Below are 13651 nucleotides of genomic sequence, written 5' to 3'. Positions count from 1 at the left end.
CTAAATAGACATTTTTCTGAAGAAGACATACAGATGGCCAACAGACACACGAAAAGATATTCATCACCAATTTCAGGGAAATGCAAATCAAAATAACAATGAGATATCACCTTACACGTGTCAGAATGACTAAAATCAAAAACATAAGAAGTAACAAGTGCTGGCGAGGACGTGGAGAAAAAGCAGCCCTTGTGCAATGTTGGTGGAATGTAAATTGGTACAGCTGATGTGGAAACAGTATGGAGGTTCCTCAAAAAGTAAAAACAGAAATACTATTTGACCCAATAATTCCACTACTGGGTATTTACCCAAAGAGAACAAAAACACTAATTCAAAAAGGTATATGCACCCCTATATGTTTATTGCAGCATTATTTACAACAGCCATGATATGGAAGTATCTCAACTATCTATCAATAGGTGAATGAATAAAGATGTGGTATATTATGGAATTTGACAAAACCATGGAAAAGAATGAGATTTTTTTTGCCATTTGCAACAACATGGATGGACCTAGAGGGTATTATACTAAGTGAAATATGTCAGACTGAGAAAGACAAACACCATATGATTGCACTCGTATGTGGAATCTAAAAAACAAATAAAAAAAAGAAAAGCAAAATCAGACCTATAAATACAGGAACAAACTGATGGTGGCCGGAAAGAAAGGGGGATAATGGGTAAAAGGGGTAAAGGAGAGTAGGAGATACAGGTTTCCAGGAATGTAATGACTATGTCATGGGAATAAAAGGCACAGGAAAGGGAATATAGTCAGTGATATTGTAATATTGTTGTATGGTGACAAATAGCTATGTTTGTGGTGAGCATAGCAAAATGTATAGAGAATCACTACACCTGAAACGAATATAACATTGTGTGTCCACCGTACTCAAATAAAAAAAGTTTAATGAGAAATTATATTATTTTGGTCTTAATGAATTAAGATAATTCAAAGTTCTCTAATATTTTTGCTACTTTTTTTCCTAAGTAAGCTCTACACCCAACATGGGGCTTGAACTCATGACCCTGAGGTCAAGAGTTGCATGTTCTACCAACTGAACCAGTCAGATGCTCCTACTTTTGTCACTATATAAGCTAAAATATATTGAGCATTTCTAGTGTCATTTAAAAAAATATTAATGGGTATTTATAGTATGAAGTAAATGCTATGAAAAAGACATAGTTTAATGAAAGCTTATAATAAAAGAAGCTGACCTCGACTAGCAGATAATGACAGGCTCCATAGAGGAAATTGACATTCATTCAATTTTTTTTTTAATGTCTATTTTTGAGACAGAGAAGGAGACACAGAATCTGAAGCAGGCTCCATGCTCTGAGCTGTCAGCACAAAGCTCAGCACAGGGCTCAAACTCACAGACTACGACATCATGACCTGAGCCAAAGTGAGACACTTAACCAACTGAGTCACCCAGGCACCCCATCACTCATTTGAAAGATGAGTAAACATTAACTAGGCAAAGAGTGTCAGGGAAAACTATTCCAGGGAACAAAATACGCAAAAGCTTTGTAGTTGGAGTTCTAAGGAAATGAAAGAAAGCCATTGTACTTGAAAATGCAGAAAGCAAGGGTAATGGTACAAAATTATACCAGAGAGCTAGGACATGCAGGATTTTGATCTTTAACAACAATGAAAAATGTTTAAAGAGTTGAAAATAGGGGGACATCACACAATCAGATTACTTTTTTGAAAAAAAAAAAATTACTCTGGCTGGAGTGGGAAGAATGGACTAGGAATCCATTGGCACCTGGCAATGATCCTAAAAAATAACTCTTTCATAGGGAATGCTTTCTTGTATACATATATAAAGTCCTTACCATCTGCTGTTGGTAGTTTCAGATTTGAAGACAAAGCCTCTTTCCTAAAGTCTGCAAATTTAAATAGAGAGATTATGCCATAAGGAACAGCATCCTGATTTTACCCAGTTTGGAAGAAAACCAATGGATAAATTACATACTTCATTTCTCAATAACATTTAGCATTGACCATCCCCTTCTTCTCAAAATCCTCCACTAGCTTCCAGAATAACGTTCTCTACTCATCTTCCTCTTACTTCTTAGACTCCATGGATTCGTCAAGCTCCACCAAGCTTCTTAAATGTGGCTGAGATTCTAATGTTACAAATGCTTCCTTTATCCCTAAGAGAACAGCTTAATCCCCAGGCTCATATATTCAATAACGTGTTTAATTATTAGTCTGAATTGTCCTTTTTTAGTCCTGCCTGCCTACCTATCTATCTAATTCTGGAGCTTTTCCTAAGGACAAGGTGCAGTTATACGCTTCATCCTATACATTTTCTACACAAATGCAAATTGATACAGAGATCTATTTGAGGGACAAGTGATAGAAACAAAATATGTCCATTTGCATAGATGGACCACATCGCAGTTAGAGAGCAGTTTAGAATAACTCACAACTAGTACAGGTATTACCTTGAAGCAAAAGGAGGTTAGAATCAAGATACATTATATTTACATTAATTTTTAAAATGTGATCCAAGCAGGATTAAAAAAATATAACTAACCTATTAAAAAGTACTTTCAAAATAGTAGGTTTGGCAATTTTACAAGATAACTCTAAAACAGAATTTCTCAACCTGAGCAAAATTACATTTGGGGCCAGCTAATTATGTGGGGGAGTGCTGTCCTATACATTATAGGGTGGTTAGTAGCATCCCTCACCTCTACTCACCAGATCCCAGCATTCCTCCCCCATCAGTTTTGACAATCTAAACTGTCTTTGCAGATTGCCAGTTTTCCCTGAGACACAGATCTGATCTCATTTTTTAGCTGAAGTTAAATTTAAAGGCAGGAGATGGCTTTCCAAGTATTGATAAAACCCATCTGGGTATATCCCAGATAAGAATATGGATGGATCAGGTAAATTCTTTGTAAATAGAGCAAATAGCCAGATCAACACTTACACAGAATGTTATATAGACCAATGGTTTAATTGTTCAACAATAACTTGTATTTTTCAAAGAGCCTTTCACCTAAAAGAAAAAGAAAGCTAGACAACTATTAGGACCTCTCTAAAATTCATAAAAGGAAAGGGATTAACTTTGAAATGAAATTACTCTAGAAAGAAACATTTTAAAGCCATATGACAACATATATAAATACTTTCAGACCAAGTTTACAATGCAGTCCAAGAGATCATCCAGGAATTTGATATTGTAATAACTAAATCTCCGTGAATATAGAATATATCTCTAAATCTGATCTGTAGTAAACTGCATTTCAATACATTTACAGTAGTATTTAGGAACTAAGTATTAAGATTTAATTAATTAGTATTTGGTAAAATATTTTAAAACCTTGGATAAAATTTTAGAAGAAATTTTTATTACGAGTTGCTGGTTATCTGCTCAATCAACTCACCGTCGAGCAAGGAATCATCCAACACTTCTTGAAAACTATTATCAGTGAAATAAATTCTATTGGTGTTTCCAAGTACATCTGCATAGTTGTCCTTGCCAGACTGATCACTTTCTTCCATACATTCCAATGTACCGATGATGTCATTCAATGCTACAAACACAGAGAATATACATGCAACATGTAATTCAGTCCATGGATCTAAATTTTTGGAACATAACAGTAAAACTGATGGATTCTTCCAGTTTTGCACTGTCCAAAATGGCAGCCACTACCCACATGTGGCCATTTAAAAAGGTAGAGCAATCCGTTCTCCACTATAGTTTTCTATAGCCCCTTATCTTTATTCTTAAAATTATTTTGTTAAAACTCTGGGTTCTGCGTGGGCTATTCCTTTATGAACAAAAAAGTATGCCAAAGTTTCTCTAGTGATTCTATTAACGAGCTCACCATTTCATAAAAAATACCCTCCATTCGTCACAACTGCTCCCAAACTCCAATCCTTCCCTTTCTACTTTCTTTCCCTACACCCCTTGCTCCTGTCAGCTCACTTTACCCAATTTAGAGAATCAGCAAAGCCTATTATGTTTAGCATGATAATATCAAACATCTGAACTAGGAAATCCATGACTGACCACCCCCCCCCTTAATTAAAACAAACAAACAAAAACCTCTTCACATTTCTAAAGTACATGTCTAAAAAAATAATCTTTCAGAATTCATTAAGAGAAATATATAATAAATTACTTTAAAATTAGCTAATTTATGTGAAAGTATAATTTAATATATTATGTTGTTCCATGAGTTAGTCATTAGTCATTGGTAAGAAGTTTCAAAAATAGGCCATGTGAGGAATGGTTGAAAGGAAATCTGAGTCCAGAGAAAAGATGATTCAACGTAAAAGAAAGAAAATATAAGAGCTCTCCTCCCATCCCTGGAGGGCTACTGACGGGGAAGAGTCCAAATGTTAAGTTTGGGAATGGAATTATAAGGCAGGATTTCCATCAAATATGTGGAACAATTGACTAGTTCTACAGCTGTCCAAAAATTATGGAATGGGCTGCTTCAAAAAGTCATAAGGATTTCCAAGACAAACAGTAGGATGAGTGTACATTACGATTAGCCTGTCCCTGAAGCCCACTAATGTGTTTTTTTAATTTTTTTTTAATGTTTATTTCTGAGACAGAGAGAGACAGAGCATGAGTGGGAGAGGGGCAGAGAGAGAGGGAGACCCAGAATCTGAAGCAGGCTCCAGGCTCTGAGCTGTCAGCACAGAGCCCGACATGGGGCTCGAACTCACAAACCGCGAGATCATGACCTGAGCCAAAGTCGGACGCTCAACCAACTGAGCCACCCAGGCACCCCTAATGCGGTTTTTAAATAAACATGTAAAAATCGAAAAAACTCCGTATCTAATTAACACAGAAACTATCAAATCCTCTACTATAGACCTCATTCTCTGACCACAGTAAACTAAAAATAAACAACAAAGAGAGGACAATAATGAAATTCAAATTCAAATTTAAAATTTTTAAATTCATTTAAAATTTTTCAAATAATTGCTTTAAAATTTAAGGTTTTTCTCTTAGGCAACTCTTACATCAAGGAGAAAATCAAAATACAACTGAATATGCTTAGAAAAAAACAAGAATAAAGACTTTGATAAACCAAAGTCTTACTGAAATGAAAATTGATAGTCTTAAACATTTATTTCTCAGTAAGAAGAAAAAAGTAAGTTCATAATTTAAACAACTTAGAAAAACTACAAAATGGACAAAAGGGAACAATAGAAAGGACATCCTAAAGATAAAAGCAGAATTTTTTTTTTACTACAAATAGAAACACTAAAGATAAATCTAAGATGTAGAGCTTTAAAAAGAGAGATAATTAAAAGATCTGCTAGGAAATCTAGAAGAAAATATATATATACATGTGTATATATGTGTGTATATATACACACATATACACACACACACACACACACAAATATATATACAAATTTAAGAATGAGAAAATAACCAGACACAAAAAAATCAAAAGAATTATCACTGCATAGGATTGTACTAATATTCCCAAAAAACACTTGAATAAAATAAATTTCCTAGGAGAATAAAAATTACCAAAACTGACAAAATAAAACAGAGGATGGCAATAAGCAGTCCACCAAAATCAAAGTCAAAGATGAATAATAAACTAGAAAAAAAATGGCAATAGACAAGACGGAACATTAATGTCCCTTATATATAAAGAGCTATTTAAAAAAAAAAAAAAGAGCTATTTATAAATTCATATGAAAAAGACAATCTAATTAAAATAAAAGAAAAGCATATTCGACAATCATATGAAAAATGTTTTACCTCACTAGTCATTAAAGACATGCATATTAAAACAATAATAGAATTCTTTTACCAGCAGAATTTTCAATAAATAATATCCATTACTGATAAAAGTGTGAATTTTTACAAACTTTTTGGAGGATAATTAAGCAGTAGCTGTTAACATCTCACATCTGCATATATTTCAGTCTAGCAGTGTGACTTCTGAGGGTTTTATCCCCCAGGAGAACTTTATGCACATATATACATACAACAATGCTCATCAAAATGTTTCAGTGGTGAAAAATTGGCAAATTTTCAGATTTTTAATTGGCAAATATCATCAAAAGTGTTGTGGATAAAATGACAGTACATCCCCCAAATGGAATATTATTGCAGTCTTTAAAAAGAATGAGGTTGTAAAAAAAAAAAAAAAAAAAAGAATGAGGTTGTTTATGATACAATGGAACATGGAACAATATCTAAGATACACTGTTAATTTCTTTAAACCTGCAAGTCGTGGAATATTATGGACATGGTAATTTTATTTTAAATTTTTTTTTTAACGTTTTATTTATTTTTGAGACAGAGAGAGACAGAGCATGAACGGGGAAGGGGCAGAGAGAGAGGGAGACACAGAATCGGAAGCAGGCTCCAGGCTCTGAGCCATCAGCCCAGAGCCCGACGCGGGGCTCGAACTCACGGACCGCGAGATCGTGACCCGGGCTGAAGTCGGACGCTTAACCGACTGAGCCACCCAGGTGCCCCCATGGTAATTTTATTTTAATTAATTAATTATTAATTAATTGATTTATTTATTTAGAGAACAAGCAGGGGCAGAGAGAGAAGGAAACAGAGGATCTGAAGTGGGCTCTGTGCTGACAGCAGAGAGCCCAATGTGGGGCTTGAACTCACAAACCATGAGATCATAACCTGAGCCAAAATCAGACATTTAACCAACTGAGCCACCCAAGTGCGTCTAATTTTTAAATAATATCAGAATACACAAATATTCATAGATTCAAATAAAAAAGTCTAAAGGGATATTTACCACACTTTAACAGGGATATTTCCAGAAGGTGACATTACATGAGCCTTGCACTTTATATCTCTTACATTTCTGGTCACTAAATTTTTTTATAACAGTTTCAAAATTACCATTATTATATAATAAAATGTCCTTACTTTAGCTATTGGAAAACATCATAACCTTGTGATTTTCCCAATCTTTTCCATTCAAATACAAATTCTTAAATGAAAAACAAATGTAATCAAGTTTGCCATAACTGGAAGAGTTCAAATGTAGATGAAACAAACATTTGGCACAGATACTACAAAGAAGATCTGAGCACCAAATATGTTTGGCTACGTGACCTCTGAATGAGTCCTGTGTTGTTTGCCATTCAACAGTTTTACCATAAAGTTCTTACCAACAAAAGTGGAAAATTTCTGAGTGTCCTTCAAAGCCTTCATACAGTCTTTAACATTCACCATGTTGTCATCTGTAAGAGAGGGGGGGAGGGGGAACAGACAAGAATCCCTGGAAAACGTAATATTAAAAAGCTCATATGAAAATCAAAACCAGCATACAATTTCTTTACTTTACGTACAAGATACTTGGGATTCATTTTCACCCACTGTGCCTTGCAATTAACCTTACAAGATTGTAGATATACTAGTTCTGATTCTACCTGTAAGGCAACTAACCTACTAAGAAAGTTGTAAGTCCAATAACTTTACTTGGTACAAACCAGCAAAGCTAGGTTTTCTATTCACAGAGCTGGAATTTCCAAACTATGTGTTAGTCACTAAATCAAGATCTATCTAAAGAGAGTGGATACCAATGAGCCCACTCCCCCACAAAATTTCTACCTGCTTGCTAAGAGTATTCTCATTAACTGTAAAAAAGGACTTTAAAAGAAAGTCTCCTCTTTAAGGACGTTTATAGCAATACAAGCAAATACCTATAGATATTAGCTCAAAGGAGCCCTATTCGCTTGAACAAAAACCTTGCACACTTTCTTCAGTTACTCCTACCCAAAACAAAAAAATGGATAATAATATTTAAATGCTTACCAGAAACAAGATCTGACTGAAGAATTTTCTCTACCTCTTCTTCAGGTGACTTAATCCCAATATTGCCTAGAAAGCTCTCCAAGTTCTTCCCAGATATCATGTCACCTTCAAGCCCATCAAGAGCTAAGACAATGTCTTGTAACTCTAGAAACAGAAAAAAGTGATTCGGTAATTGAACTAACCTCTGACTTAAAAAACAACAGTAGTCATCACTCAAGACTTTTGTCAGTGGTAGTCCATGATTTATGATCACCTCTTGAATAAGAAATCTCAGTGAAGAATCCAGCCCTCAGGAAATTCTAAGTCCAGCAAAACAATATGCTTGGTCTGCCATGTTTCTTTGGTGCTAATATAAAATTGGCACAACCAAAATGGTTGCTATGGCTGAATTTTTCACTGCAATGACACAAAGTAGTTATTTTAAACTAGAGCTCTAATGGTAGCAAACAAAATTAACTCATCCTGGTGGAAGTGAAATAGATTTCAGAATCATGAGAAATGTAAAACTGTAAACACAAGTATCACAAAGACTCACTCACCTTTTCTTTTCAATTCTACCAAGATCCAGTTGTACTCTGGCATCTGGAATTTTGCTTTATTTCCAGCCCTTTCAAAGGAGGCAGTGTTAAGTACATTCAAATCCTGGCTCCAGGATTTGTGACCTGAAACTATTTGACCTTGAGCAAATTATTACTATTTAACCCCTCTATCAAATTCAGTAGTCTTATATCTAAAATAATTTAATAATACTATCTACCTCACACAGTTAATATGGAGATTAAATATATGATGTATGAAAAACACTTAAAACAACATTAGGTATATAGCAAACACTAAGTGTCATATTAATAGCAATAAAGTTATTATTATTATTATTATTATTATTATTATATTATTATTATTATTAAGCCATCAGGAATAGCTGCAAACAGTAATCACAGCTTCCTAGTACCTTCAATCCTGCTTCACTTTCTGTCCCCCTAACATCGCAGCGAGGCAACTGCAAATGGCAGTCACCTAAAAACCTGTATCAGCTCTGCTTGTTTTACCTAAAGCTTGGTTTCCTTTAAAATATGGTTTCTTTGCACAGACACCTTAAGAGGAGTCTGCTCATCCTCCCATGCTCCACATAGGACCAGGAAGCAGAGAAACACTCCTAAGACTCTGCTGTCTGGCTATTTTAGTTCCACCTTCAATCAAACCTATCCCTCCCCTGAGATTCAGGCCTGTCATTGACCTACACTACCCTCCGGACACCATCATCTACTGACTTTCTGATCACTCTTTCACCGTCTTGGAGGATCTTTGGTCACCCTGCTCATAATCCTCCCTCAGCCCCATTTCCCATTATCATCTGATGACAATAAGAATGACCTTGACCTCTCAACTCCAAAAACTTTCACTTCCTTTCCAAAGTCATCCAGATCAATGGCTATCCTTAATCCTCATCAATACCTAGAACTGCCTGCCCAACCTCTAAAATCTTCAACTACAAGATCAGACACTGACCATAATCCCTTAAAACTGTGTGTATACTGAAGGAAAGCATAGAACTTGATCCACAATATGCCTATTTTCTCAGCCCCTCCAAGTTTGTCAACAAATAGTCCAGGCACAGTGAACTTACCTTATCAGTCAGTAATGAAGGGAACATTCTGAGCATATGACAGTCAACCTTGCAAGCAGACTTTTCTAAAAAGAGCAGTTTCAGGCCTGCTATGTTAACACTTTTCTTCCAGGGTGGCCCTTCCTAACTCTTCCCTGTAATTATTGGCCTTTTCTTGCACTGGCTGACAGATTCCAGTGTCAACCCCCAATCATTATGACCAGCTCCCAGATTCAGGTACCTAAACTACACCTTTCTCCTTTTTCACTGTTCTCCTTTCTCAATGGTTTAGTTTCCATTTTTTTTTCCTTCCTCCACATAAAGAGTTATCTGTCCTGAATACCAGTCTTTCTGAACTCTGTTTTCTGATTTCAAAATTAATTACCATTTACCAAGTATATAGTATGTGCCTAATAATTAGATTATGTGCTTTATATGTGTTTTTGCAGTTGATCCTGACAACTCTAGGAGAAACGTGATTTTATTAGCTTCCTTGTTTTAAAGATGAGGAAACCAGAATGACCTACAGAGACTACCCAGCTGGTAAGTCAAAAACCCACAAACCACCATGTGTCAAACTCCATAGCCCATGTTCTTTTCTACCTGTATGCATTGTTTCCTATAGCACAGCTAATCTATTTCACTATACTATATTGATGCTAATTATGTTATGTGACCCAGGTAACATATTTATATGTCAACAGGGAATTATTAAGTACTTTTCTTAACCTAAAAGAGAAACAATGATGTTAAAAATTTTATACCAGGGCAGAGTGGTTATGAAAAATCTGAAAAGTATCTATCTACTTCTTTACACCCAGAAATGACTCCGCTTCCGTTTTCCTAAACATATACCTATGTTGTTATTCTTCTCCTGACAGCGCTCATTGACCAAATAGTCATTTGAATGTTATTCAATAAATTACCAGTGATAATTAAGTTTTAAACTTATGTTCCCAATAGAAAAGTACACAAACTCCATGAGTATGATCTCCACTGGTTTTAGGTCTATGATTTTAACTTTTAAGCAAAAATGGAAGTCAAGTGGTAGGAAATAGCCATGGTACCAAAATGCACATGGTCACCCTTGTATGTTAACAAAATCCAAAGAAAGGAACATGAGGAATGTCTACTAAAGGAAGAGGTAGAAGATTTCTGAGAAATTCTATCATATATAAGCCTTTACACAGGGTAGAGTCCTAAGTCTGAGGCTAAAAATGGTATAGAAAATTTTCATATCTGAAAAATTGTAAAGCTAGTATCTGACTTTACATAAAGTCCAGAACAAAACACACACACACACACACACACACACACACACACACACACACACAAATAACAACAACAAAAAAAGGGATTTAAAATAGGTTTACACAGGCCCCATTCCAGAAAAAGGCATTTTTCTTTCATCATGGATGCTGCCAACTTTTAATCAAAATCAAGTTTTGCCTGCCTTAAAACAGATCAATGCCAACATGGTAAGCAGAAATTAACAGAACTAGAAATTCTAAAAAACAAAACACAAAGACATCCATTCAATAAAAGTAAATTTAACAGTCACAAATAATTTACTAGTTACCTTTTAACCTGGAGGCATCACGAATATCCTTTACCACTTGTCCAAATTCTTCTATTTGTACTTCATCATCTTCTGCAAGAAAAACATTTTTTTTCAGTTTATTTATTTATTTTGAGAGAGGGGGGGAGGGGAAGAGAGAGAGGGAGAGAGAGAGAATCCCAAGCAGGCTCCATCCTGTCAGCACAGAGCCAGACAAGGGGCTCGAGTCCACGACTGTGGGATCATGACCTGAGCTGAAATCAAGAGTTGGACAGTTAACTGATTGAGCCATTCAGGCACACCCCCACCCCCACCCCCAGCCTTTTTGCTTTTTTAACATACACCATGGTCAAAAAGAGGATCCTAGGTCGGGAATGCTTACGTTCTTTCTCACGTTTCTAAAGCTCTGTTGAAATACTTAAGCAGTTCACTTGGTCATTTCCCCCACTTTATTCAGAGAAACTCAACTTTTATGATTTATATATTGAGGGACTGTGTAAGATTTCATTTAGAAGAAAAGGATTCTACTGCTTTACCAGCACCAAATATAAATACAAAACCAAAAATAACAAGGTTCAAAACTTTGCAAACCACTGCATTAAAATAGGAATTAAATCACATTGTACTGAAGGTCCAATAAAAGGTCTCAGTAAAAGAGAGGGAAAAAAACCGCTATTATCAGGTAGTATCATATTTTCATCAACCCTCCTCATCTCAAATATGTTAATAAACAAAACAACCAACACACTTAAAGTTCAAAATTACCAGTCTCACTTAAACAGGAGCTTAATGAAGAAAAAGGGGTAAGTAATCCTCACAGGGAAAGACAGTTCTTTGACAAAGACCGTAGACAGCATGCTCTTGTTACGAGGCTAGTTTTGCATAAACATTTCACATAAAAGAGTATAACAGTACATTTGTAACTTCAAGGTATGAAAAATACGAAGGAGTGGAAATGTTCACCTGTGGTTGTGTACTACCTGTCTCCTACATGCAGAACATCAGCAGTAAATGATAGTCTTATTTGAAAAACTGTAGAGGTGCCTGGGTGGCTCAGTTGGTTAAGCGTCCGACTTCGGCTCAGGTCATGATCTCATGGTTCATGAGTTTGAGGCCCACAACGGGCTCTGTGCTGACAGCCCAGACCCTGGAACCTGCTTCTGATTCTGTGTCTCCCTCTCTCTCTGCCCCTCCCCCCGCTCCTGCTCTGTCTCTCTGTCTCTCTCTCTCTCAGAAATAAATGCTAAAAAAATTTTTTTTAAGAAAAATTATAGTCCATGGTCTTTGTTTTACTTTGTAAACTCATTTTTGTTTTGTTTGAATCTTTTTTTACTTGCTAACTTAGTAGTGGTGGTGGCCACCACAAAGTCTATTTTACAGTATGGATATCTGAAGTCATGTTAATAAAAAAACGGGAATAGATCTCTTAACATTTCCTAACAGTCCCCTCTGTGTTCACGGGATATGGCATTTTCCAGTTGCATGTTACACAACTTGAAGGTAATCAATGCATATTTGATCAATTTAGAGTAACAATAAATTAGATATTAACATTTTTTCTGTTGGACAACCAAACAATCTGAGGTTTCTTTATATTTTCTAAGTGTATATATTGGCATATCAACCAAGTACAAGATACAAGGAAAAAAAAAGATTGACAAAAGGCAGACCGACAGTCTTATATATCTTTTAATTATAATATTTGGAATACTTACCATCCACTGTTGTTAATTTCAGCGCAGCTAGGAATTCATTTTTTTTCAAGTTACTATTCAAGTTAGACAGAGTGGTCCACAGGTGAGAAATCTTCATCTTCCCTTTGCTGAGATTATGGAGGTTTTCAATAGCATCAGGCAATACTGAGAGGTAGATCACACACAAGTTTTACAACACGCTTGTCCAAGAAGTCAGTACAGTTAAACTATTACCTGGAACTGTCAGGAATTAAGGTTTTTGTGGCTAAGAAGAATAACAAATACGTTATAAATGATTGCCAATTTTCAAATATTAAAACACAATAAAATATTTAACACCAAAATTAGTGTTTCTTTGAGGATTCTGAAATATTTCAAGAACTTACAGTGACCCACTGCTGAATAACCAATATAAAGAGTCATTTTCATTGACTTATAGATTTACAGAAGTCTGAATTCATAAACAACTCCAACTGATTAAACCATGAATTAAACCATGAAACCAAAATAGCTTTTGCTCTACATCTCCCCCGAACATTGTTCCCTGGATCTTACTTTCTCTTCAATCTACTACTGCAGCCCATGGAAAGAAATTTTGTGGGGTTTTTTGTTTTGTTTTTGTTTTGTTTTTAATTCCAATGGAAAACCTCTGGAAGGTTTAAGGGGCAGGGAGTGAAATTATCTCATTACCAATGTGTAAAAGGATCACTCTACTACTGTATAGAGAACAGACTCTCTGGAAGATCAAGCAGTTAGGAAGCTAGTTCAGAGAAAAAGATGACAGTGGCTTCAGCAAGGGTAACAGTGATGAGAACAAGAAGTGGACAAACATAGGATGTGTTTGGAGAATAAAACTGAAAGTATTTTTAAATTTTTTTTTAAATTTGTTTAAGATTTTATTTTTAAGCAATCTCTACACCTGATTGTGGGGCTCAAACTTACAACCCAGAGATTAAAAGTCGCTCGCTTTATCAACTGCACCAGCCAGGTGCCCCAAGACTGAGAGT

General features: G+C 35.5%; 2 protein-coding genes across 10 annotated transcripts in view; one reads left to right on the top strand and one right to left on the bottom strand.

Moving 5' to 3' along the window:
- The window catches only part of CDC27 (cell division cycle 27), an 803505-nt gene that overhangs the window by 530215 nt on the left and 259639 nt on the right, over positions 1-13651 (top strand). The gene's annotated exons all lie outside the window — the stretch shown is intronic.
- Positions 1-13651, bottom strand: part of EFCAB13 (EF-hand calcium binding domain 13) — a 168352-nt gene that overhangs the window by 72306 nt on the left and 82395 nt on the right. For all 9 annotated transcript variants that reach the window (XM_049637549.1, XM_049637548.1, XM_049637547.1 and 6 more), the window contains 6 exons: positions 12666-12809; positions 10972-11043; positions 7787-7930; positions 7141-7212; positions 3399-3548; positions 1836-1886 (listed from right to left, as the gene is read on the bottom strand). In XM_049637549.1, coding sequence (XP_049493506.1) covers positions 1836-1886; positions 3399-3548; positions 7141-7212; positions 7787-7930; positions 10972-11043; positions 12666-12809 — 633 coding nt within the window. The remainder of the gene's footprint in view (positions 1-1835; positions 1887-3398; positions 3549-7140; positions 7213-7786; positions 7931-10971; positions 11044-12665; positions 12810-13651) is intronic.

Source organism: Panthera uncia, chromosome E1 (genome assembly GCF_023721935.1).
Source record: "Panthera uncia isolate 11264 chromosome E1, Puncia_PCG_1.0, whole genome shotgun sequence".
In the NCBI taxonomy this organism is placed as follows: Eukaryota; Metazoa; Chordata; class Mammalia; order Carnivora; family Felidae; genus Panthera; species Panthera uncia.
This window is presented reverse-complemented; position numbering and strand designations above follow the sequence as displayed.